General features: G+C 38.4%; 1 protein-coding gene across 3 annotated transcripts in view; it reads left to right on the forward strand.

Moving 5' to 3' along the window:
* Positions 1–1,656: 1,656 nt before the first annotated feature.
* fignl1 (fidgetin-like 1) overlaps positions 1,657–10,180 on the forward strand; it is a 33,203-nt gene continuing 24,679 nt past the window's right edge. Inside the window, exons 1-2 of one of the 3 annotated variants that reach the window (XR_013800277.1) lie at positions 1,657–1,848; positions 4,336–9,318. Coding sequence is in view for 1 of the 3 variants with exons in the window: in XM_079635814.1 (XP_079491940.1) it covers positions 4,353–6,353 (2,001 nt within the window). In the remaining 2 variants the exon portion in view is untranslated. Of the gene's footprint in view, positions 1,849–4,335; positions 9,867–10,180 lie in introns of those variants that run through there. The other 2 variants (XM_079635814.1, XR_013800278.1) reach the window with 2 other exon arrangements.

A 10,180-nucleotide genomic window follows, 5' to 3' on the forward strand; every position in this document is an offset into this window, starting at 1 on the left:
ATGTTTTAAAACAAAAATGTAGCAATAAGATTATAAGGAATGCTCTTGGTTCTGTGTCTTTTCCTGCAGCAAGATTCTTTTGGTCTTCTTTATTTGGATATATCTCTTGGGGTAAAGCATGGAAATTGCCAAGTAAGTTTTGTGTCAATAACAAAATTAAAGAAGTGTCTTACAAAATACTTCACAGAATTTATCCTGCTAAGCATGTTTTGGAAAGATTTAAACTAAATATTTCATATACTTGTGAATTTTGTGCAATAGAAAAAGAAACAATTTTGCATCTGTTTTTTCACTGTATTTACTCAAGATTATTTTGGAAAGATTTAGAAACCTTTATTAATAGAAAACTGAAGTGTATGATGGAAATTAATGTTTTTGATGTGCTTTTTTATACTCAGAATGACAATTTGGAATGTAAAGAACAACATATTATACAGTTATTTGTTTTATTAGGAAAATACCATATACATAAAAAGAAGTGGGCTCAAGATAAACCAAATTTTCCACATTTTATAAATGACTTTACCCTATATGTACATCTTTTGGAACAAACTAAAAACAAAAAAGCAATGAAAACATGTAATGCTTTGAAAGCACTGGATTTTATGTAAATTATATTACTTTTTATTTTTTTTTATTTTTTTTCTCTCTTCCTGGCAGCTAATGTTAATGTGATATTGTGAATATGTAATACCTCTTGTTCTTGTGGCATTGAATAAAAAAAATAAAAAAAAATAAATAAAAATAAAAACTATTGATATTGCGGCTGATAAAGTCTGTGTGTGTTAGCTACAAATAATTAGCAACATAGCCTACTACGTTTATCCTGTTTTGGCTTTCAAACCATTTTCATGATTTTCAGAGCAAAGATTATGGAAGGCCATTTCGACCACGTAAGAAAATTGTTTTTTGGTAAATCATAATTATGACAAAAAAGTCAACTATGACATCGAAATGATGAGTTACTAAGGCATAGCTATGAGCTTAAAAGTCGAAATAATTAGCTATATATATTTTTTTTTATTAATTGTCATAATTCTGTATTACTAGATCATTTCGACTTTTTATCTCATAATTATCTCAAAATTGCTACCAGTTATGTTGAAATGTCAGTTACAGCACTTTTCTTTTTCAAAAACATGCTGCAATATAAAAATACATTATATAAAATACTGCCAGATAATGTCTAGAACAAAATGTCAAATTCTCAAACTGAATGCACACATCAGGCACTGACTGAGTAGGCTACTTTTAATAGGCCTAAATGTAACTATTAAAATGAGTATATGTAAATATACTCTATATGTAAATATGCCTATATATTTATAATTTCCTGTGGATCCTTTTCCTGTGAAGATCTCAAGTCAACAAACACATATGGCTACATCTGAATTTCATTAATATATATATGCCAATAAAAAGGTATTGCACGTGGTCAGCTGCGGTTAAATTGTACAAAAAAACGATGCACAAAAAAACCCTTAGAGAACCACAAGAAACATATTTTTTTATATTACCTGTTTTGTTTTCAGTGTTAGGCTTTACAAATGACATTAGATAGATAGATCAATATAACGAATAAATATAATACAAATAAAAACTCGAACATTTAGGACAGGCACTTAAATAAACGCAATGAGTGTCTTTCTCCAGGCGATGGCGCGCGCGATCTTATTACTGAGCTGCCGGAAGTTGCTGGTGCGCGCGCCGCACATCGGCTCAGAAAAATATAGCAGGCGCGAGGTTTACTCAAAGTCATGGTTGTTGTTTTGTTCCGTATCGTTGTTTAGACTTTCAGGTGTTGTTGAACCTTACAGCATTTACACAAGAAAAACGTTTAATCCAGAGGTAGGTTACAACTTTCCTCACCCAAAATAAATGCACACGTGAGCGTTTGAAGCTGTGTTTGTGATTTGTGCTCCAACTTGTCAGCTCACGGTCTGTTTTTAAAGGGCACCTATTATGACATTTAAAATGTTCCTAATGTTGTTTAGGGAGTCCCCAACAACAGTTTTACATGCATGCAATGACAAAAAACACTTTTGTTGTCGTATAATATGCATTTATTTTTACCTGATTTGCTCATCGACTCCCAAATGAATCATTTAACGACTCACTTTTCAAACCCCTCCTTTGCGCGACGCTAATCTGCGTTGATTGGTCAGATGACCCAGCAGTGTTTACATAGATAATACTTATTGTTTAACACGGAGTACAATTATGCTTTTATCAATTAAATTGTGTTATAATAATTATTATAGTCCACTGCTTTGTAGTTTGTAGTAAAAAACTAAAAATAAGATAAAGAATGTAATGTTATGTTAGCGAGCATAGCCCAGAGTTCATATTGTAAAAGCACAATCAGTCTTTGGTTGCGTTAGCCCGATGCATAAACATAACGTTTTTACAAAAAAAATAAAAATAAAATGTAGTTACGTTACTACGAGGTATTACTCTATTCTTTAAGACAACTCCGAAAACAACGACAAACACTTCACATAGGCTATCTCAATACAATTGTCATTGAAGACCTAGAAGCTAAACGGTGCTTACACAACAAACAAAATAATTATTAAGCATGCTACATAAAACATAAAAGCAACAATTATTAATAACACTTACAGGTTGTGATACGGAGGAGGAAGCTGATGCAAATACACTTGGAACTGAACCTTCCTTCAATATCAGCCGGCTCGCGAATCCCAGTTTGAGTGCATTTAAAAAGCAATCGTCTTCAAAATGGCGCGAGCAAAGCACAAGGCTCGGACTATACTTCTGTGGTATAGTTGTATATATGAATTGTAGCCACTTAGTCTTCAAATGCTCCTCCTTGGGCAGATGAAAAAAGTTTGGTTTTGAGTCGCACTGCAGAACACAGCGTCTCGTCGCCATGATGTTTTCCAGTTTTCCCTGCTGGCCTTGGAGCGCAATAAGTGGGCGTATCATATTCAAATAACTTGACAAGTTGACGTCATCTAGTCAGAGAAAAAGCTTCGGTCTTCTAACGATTCATAAAAATGACTCCGAGTCGACTCTTACTTTTGAAAGACAATAACTTTATATACGGTGCACTTTCATATTTCAAACTTTGCAGGATGTTTTTGTTCACTTAGATCTATGTTACACACTACATGAAAGGTAAATTTCAAAATTCCATAATAGGTGCCCTTTAAGACATATTTTAGACATTTTATTCCATATGTGTGTTGATACCCCTTGATACATTATTCGCAAGATCGTTATTTACGATCATCATATGGATAATGTGGATTTCGACTATCACGTTTCTGTCACACAAAGTAACGTTACATTAGGTATGCTTGAAGTGAAATCGTAAAAGACTTTTATACATAGGAATTTTAATAGTTGTCCACAAAACTAATTCCTCAAACATTTTAAGCAGAAACTTTTTTTATTGGATTTTTTTTCCCAGATCATCAGAAACATTCAGTCAAGTATGTACAAATGTTTGACTGGTACTGCACTTTGTAGACTCTAATGCGCTCTCTCTCTACAAATTGAATGAACAAAAACGAGAGGGACAAATAAACTTACACTGGAATGAAATGTGTAACTTTATCTTAGATTTAAGGCAATAAAAGAGGCTATATAGGCCTACCTATATTTATTTATTTATTTTCATTCAGTTATATTCAATTCCTGTGCAATTTATTGGTTACTCTCATAATTTATATTTTATAAATTATCGTCTCATTCACCAAGACAGTAGGCCTAAGAAATACAGCAAAAACAAATCTCAATACTTTCCTGCCTTTTGACAATATTTGATATACCAATATTCATGTATTTTGTCTGAAAAGGATTAAAAGTATAATACAGTTTAAATTGATCAAGGCATGTTTTCCACACTGTTCATTTCTTAAATGAAAACAGGGAAGAGTGCTATTTTTAATTATATGCACCAGTATAATTATACTTAATCATAAACATGGGTATTTACTATTTAGTTTTTTTTAATACGTTATGACAGTGACCGTGAGTTTTAACTCGATTCACTGAAACACACAATTTGATTGGATCTCAAATTAAAGGAAGCAAACTGATTGTAACACTGTTTTTGTGACTGTTTAAATTAGAGACACTATTAAAATGCTTTTGTATTAAAGCTCTCATACTGGAAAGTCAAGCTTTAGGAAACCTAATTGGCACATAAAAAGTGGATTCAAGTTATATTGAAATTCACAACTTTATATTGCCTGCAAAATCATTATTTCACCTGCATTATCATCACCACCCTTCAATAGCCTTATTGTTGTGTGGTACTTCTCTACTTTTATACATTATTAATTGATCCTGTGCCCACTCCTTACGCAGGCTGGAGCAGGCCAGGCATGAGCAGAGCACACCTGGACGAGTGGCAGAGGAGGTCCTTTGACATTTCGTCTGGCTCTTGTACACCTGAACAGACGGCCGATGCTTATCGGGCACACATCCTGTCCATTCAGTATGCATGGGCGAGTGCTGAGCTCTCTCCGGCTGGAGCTGCCAGCCTGCTCAGGACCTACTCAGAGCGGTACGCCTCAGCCCTGGACTCAGACGACCCACACACCGGGCTTAACAACTATGCAGAGAGTGCCCTGCACTTGGCCCGCAATCAAAAGAACTATAGCGACAAATGGGAGTCATCCCTAACGTCCGAGAATGTGTTCAATCTGCCGTGCGTGCAAAGGATGATGCAGGCTGGGTCAAAAGAAGGCGCTCTCCCTGTAGATCCGGCAGATGTTAACATCACTGTTGGTGGTGAGGTCGGTGGGGGTGGGGAGAAAGGCAGTGCTCTCTCTGGTCCTCCTGGATTTCGACGAGAGCCTCTGGCTCACGGGCCCTCTGCGCCTCCACCCAGAGCTGAGATGGGAAGGGGGATCAGTAACCCACTTAGCGGTGCTGCGGATTGGGCCAGAGGACTTGAAGGAACCCTTCCGCGTTTGACCCTGGCACAAAATGCTCCAAAAGCTCCAATGGGATCGCCTATGTTTGGCCATAACTATTTCAGTTCCACAGGGAATGCTAGTGTGTCTCAATCTAGTGTGGGTTGCACAAGTGGGTCCAATGTGCATAATCAGCCAGTGTTCTTTTCTTCCACAAACCCATCCAAGAGGAAGAACTTCTACAGCTCAGGAAGTGAAAGCAACAGAAGTTCATTCCCATCACAAGGCGAGCAGGAACCGCGAGGGAGGGGACGGAGAGGAGAAGAGGCTGTCAGCACTAATTTTAGATCAGCACGAGAGCAGTTCATCGTTGACCAGCAAAAAAAACATTCCCATCAGGGCCAGCGAGGCTCTGGGGCCAACTTTGCTACAATCTCCAAGAAATGCCTTGGAGCACAACGGCCTCGTGGGGCATCCACCAAATTCGTCTCTCCCATGCCAAGGCAAGAGGAAGAGAGTTACTCGAAGGACAACAAACCACAAGACACTGAACCTGTTGATGAGCGTTTAAAGAACTTTGAGCCCAAGATCATTGAACTTATCATGAGTGAGATCATGGACCACGGCCCCCCTGTAGCTTGGGATGATATTGCCGGCCTGGAGTTTGCTAAAGCCACAATCAAAGAGATTGTAGTGTGGCCAATGTTGAGGCCTGATATCTTCACCGGTCTTAGAGGTCCACCTAAAGGCATCCTTCTCTTTGGTCCTCCAGGCACCGGTAAAACTCTCATAGGGAAGTGTATAGCGTGCCAATCCGGAGCCACTTTCTTCAGCATCAGCGCCTCGTCGCTCACTTCAAAGTGGGTCGGGGAGGGCGAGAAGATGGTACGGGCGCTCTTTGCCATCGCTCGGTGCCACCAACCTGCTGTCATCTTCATCGATGAGATTGATTCCCTTCTTTCTCAGCGCACAGACGGAGAGCACGACTCATCCCGTCGAATTAAAACTGAGTTTCTTGTCCAGTTGGATGGAGCTGCCACCTCAGCAGAAGATCGTATCCTTGTGGTTGGTGCCACCAACCGGCCCCAAGAGATTGACGAAGCAGCCCGTCGTCGCCTGTCTAAGCGACTCTACATCCCTCTCCCAGAGGCTGAGGCTCGACGGCATATAGTGGCCACCCTAATGTCCCGTGAGAAAAGTCAGCTAATAGCAGATGAGATGGAGAAAGTGGTGCAGGGAACAGAGGGGTATTCAGGGGCGGATATGACGCAGCTATGTCGCGAAGCAGCCCTTGGCCCCATCCGAAGCATTTGCCTTAGTGACATTGCTACCATCACGGCAGAACAGGTTCGGCCGATACTCTACAGTGACTTCCAGGAGGCTCTCAAAACAGTGCGGCCCAGTGTCTCTTCTAAAGATCTGGAGCTATATGAAGAGTGGAACAAGACTTTTGGCTGTGGTCGCTGAGCGCATGTGTTGTGATTATACTAACTGAGTTTTATGTTAGTATGACTATGGTGTTGGGTTCATTTATTGAAATAAATGGTTGATTTGTCTTGGGTCTTTTTCATCTTTTTCATGAACATGCTCTTTTCAGAGAGCTGTTATTGTGACTGCAGAAATGTCAGTTTGGTTGCAGTTTCAGATTGGATATGACTCAAAACAGCACTCATGATTAGATAAAACTGATCTTTTTACTGTATTCATTGCCTCAAAATTAGCATACCGCAGTTGTCTTCCTGAAAATAGTTTCATCATTTAGTGGAGCTGTTTTCCCTGTAATATAGAGGAAATGTGCCAAGTCTGTACTAAAAAGGAACATGGGGTCTTGAGTCTATTTCCCTCTGAATGCATGCACTTATCCAAAGGGGAACTGTCAGCTAGTACAATGTTCAGCCAGCCCTTCCTTCATTGGTACAGAATGAATTCAACAGCTCTCCATGTTTACCTGCTCTCGCTCCTGTAGAGACAGAGCGTTAGACACCTTAGGGCCAACTCTCCCTTTGTGTTCTGTCTTGGTGAATGGATTTGGAGGGGAAGTTGGGCAACACTGCAGGCATTCTGTTCTCATGATAAGAAGTGCCCACAGATCAACTCTTGCAGTGCCTTTCCTGTTGCTAAGCCAGTGCGGTCTCGGACCACATCTGGTAAACCAGAGGAATGGCTTTGTGCCTTGGAAGGGGTTTTAAAGGTGGACTCTTCATCCTCCTCCTAGAGGAAAGTTTGTTGGGTTTGTTTTTACCCCTCTAGTTAAACATCATGTCTGTAGAGAACTGTGTTCATCTGATCTGGTTTCAGTTTATCTATCTGTCTGTCTGTCTGTCAGAGGAGTTCCAGCCCTGACACCAGCTATGCACCTCACAAAAAAATTATGCATTATAGAAAATAAGCAGATAACAACTGTGGCTTGATGCGTTTACTGTTGATGGATGGAGAGGAGGATTGTGGAGCTCTAATTGAGTGGCCGCAGATGGCATGAGGAATAAAAGTGGCTGGTGCAGTGGTGAGGAAACTCACCCTGGCCAAATTACAAAGCTATGAATGAATGGTTTGGGTCAGGTTACAAACAAAATATATATTTGTTGCAAAGCTCAAAATGAAGCAGCTTTGAATTTGTTTTTGCATTTTTAGTTGTACTTTTTGATTTCTGTCACTTTATTTGAGTGAGACTAGCTTCCCTGAAATGTTCTTTTTGTTTGGTGTCTTTATGCCTCTGCATTAGCATTACGTTCTCATTGGCAAAAGACAACTGATTTGTGTTGAAGTGAAACAAGGTCTGTGATACGTGAAACCTGATGACTGCAGTCTGGAAAAATTGAATATAGATGGCTGATTGATTTTGGTCGCGTCTTTCTTGCAACTGCAAAACCATTCTCACAGGAAGTCAGGCTGAACTGTTAATACACCTCAGAAGACGAGTGGGATTTAACAGTCTAATTCAATTCTAAACTCTGACTCTTGGCTTGTCTTCATCTGCATCCGATTATAGATTGTGCTCACATGAAATGAATCAGTCATGTAATTTTCATGAAACAATCTTAGAAAAACTGGAAGCCCATGAAAAAAGGGTGTCATTTATTTTTCATCTTTTTGTCAAGCGGGTTAATGAATATTTTAGGGTTGTGTGTTTGGCCGGAGTGTTGAAACTTTGTAAAATTAGCCAGCAGTGCAAGTAGTAAGTCCATCCCTGAGGAGCGGTGGAAGGCTGTCAGAACCACAGGGGTAGCCCACAGCTGGACTATAGGAGGACAGGCACACCGAATTCCTCCACATCCTTTCTCAGCACATTATCACACATTCACTTTTGCATAATTCTTTTTTTAGTTCGTCTTAAGCTGACTGCATAGTTTATTTATTCTTTCAGTTTTAATACTTCATAGTGGTGGAAATATTTAGTGCGATGTCAGCAGAAAGAGGTTTATCACAGGAACATTTGAGAAAATAGGATTTTTTTTTTATTAACTTTTGAAAAGTTTACTTTATTAACCCTCTGGTGCTGTTTGGTCATTTGTGATTTTTTATTTTTATTTCATCGGAATGGTACGAAACTTGGTAAAGGTTTTTGCTGCTGTCTGTGTAAACACAAATAAATCATGGACATGATTCGAAAAGGTTAAATGTTCCTGCGAAAAATAGTCACACTTGTATTGTTTGCGTTAATAAATGACCGCTTTGGAAGTTAATGGGAGACGAATTTCATCTATTGGAAACGTTTGGAACTGCGCACAAACAGATTCTTTCTGAAAGCTAATTTTTTTGAGATATCAACTTCAAATTTGGAACACAGCTTGTTTAGATTTATGGCTTTGATTTTCTCCCAGTTTTAGAGGAAAACATGTTTTGGAAAATATACATTTCATATAAAAATGAAAATGTAATTTTTGTGCATTTTTCATAACAATACATTTTTCAAGTTCACTTTTTTTATAATACTTTTTTCACTTCAGCAATTATCTGCCAAGTGTCATCTTTAAAAACAGTCCTAACTTTTTTTCAGGTTCCATTTTCATTCCATGCTCAAAAAAGTGAATAAATGGATTATAATTACTGCATAAACATATTTTGGTACCATAAAATCCCCTAAAATTATTGAATATAAAAAAATTAAATAATCATGGCCCTGACTGATATATTGGTCTCTCATTTGGCGGACAACTTTAATGTTTCTCTGAATGGGTGGGGTCCATTTGTGCTGTACTATCTTGAGTTAAAGCGGAAAAGAGAAGTGAGATTTGGGATAGAGGCTGTTGGGGATGGGGTGGTGTGTGTGTGTGAGGGGGGAGCTGGCCAGATTATCCCTCTCATGCAAATGTACTCTCTCCACTGTTAGGTCCCAGTGAAGCGTGGGGGGCTCTGTGTGGCCACAGCTGCTTCTCGTTTCTACCCAATCACACAGCAGCCATCTGGACACGCATGTCGTTACGAAGAGCTGGTGAGTTCTTGGGTCGGGGTCACTCACGCTCTCTTGACAGATCTGCTCTTGTTCGGTTTACTCCATTTCCCTTTGGCTATTGTGCACTCTTACAAATTATAGCCTGAGTAAATAGTTCAGAAAGATCATTTCAATTGTTAACACCTGAGAAATAGTGATTCCTTTTCCAGAGTTCTGAAAATGCCATACACATTAAATTATCTATTATACTTAATGTATAGGGAGAGGAAAAGAATCCCAGTTTAGAAAATATCCATTAGCCTACATTTTGTTCTCATAATATATTATTTGTTAGTATTCAATATAAGGATTCAGTTTTATTCTCAAATTCTAGTGTAAATTTCTTCCAAGTAATTTATCTGAAAGCTGACCGACATCTTTGGCTTGATGTTCATTTAGCTCAATTATTTAGATAAAAAGTGATTATTTAGAAGTGTGATGGTTGGATGCCACCTCCATTATAATTTAAGTATTAGACAACTTAATGTATTCATTATTTTAACATTTTTATGAAGTATATTTTTCATAAAAAAATATTCATTCATTTTTTTTGTTACATACTCATTCTGCATTAGCAAATTAATTATAACGATAAAGGGACAGTTCATCCTAAAAGGAAAATTCTGTCATCATTTACTCACCCTCAAGTTGTTCCAAACCTGCATGAACACAAAAGAAGATATTTTGAAGAATGTCGGTAAACAAACAGTTGATGGGCCCATTGACTTCTGTAGTATTTTTTCCCATGGAAGTCAATGGGGTCCAACAATTACCAACATTCTTCAAAATATCTTCTTTTGTGTTCCACAGAAGAAAGAAACTCATACAGGTTTGGAACATCTTGAGGTTGAGTTAAATGATG

Source organism: Phoxinus phoxinus (assembly GCF_949152265.1).
Source record: "Phoxinus phoxinus genome assembly, chromosome: 14".
NCBI lineage: Eukaryota > Metazoa > Chordata > Actinopteri > Cypriniformes > Leuciscidae > Phoxinus > Phoxinus phoxinus.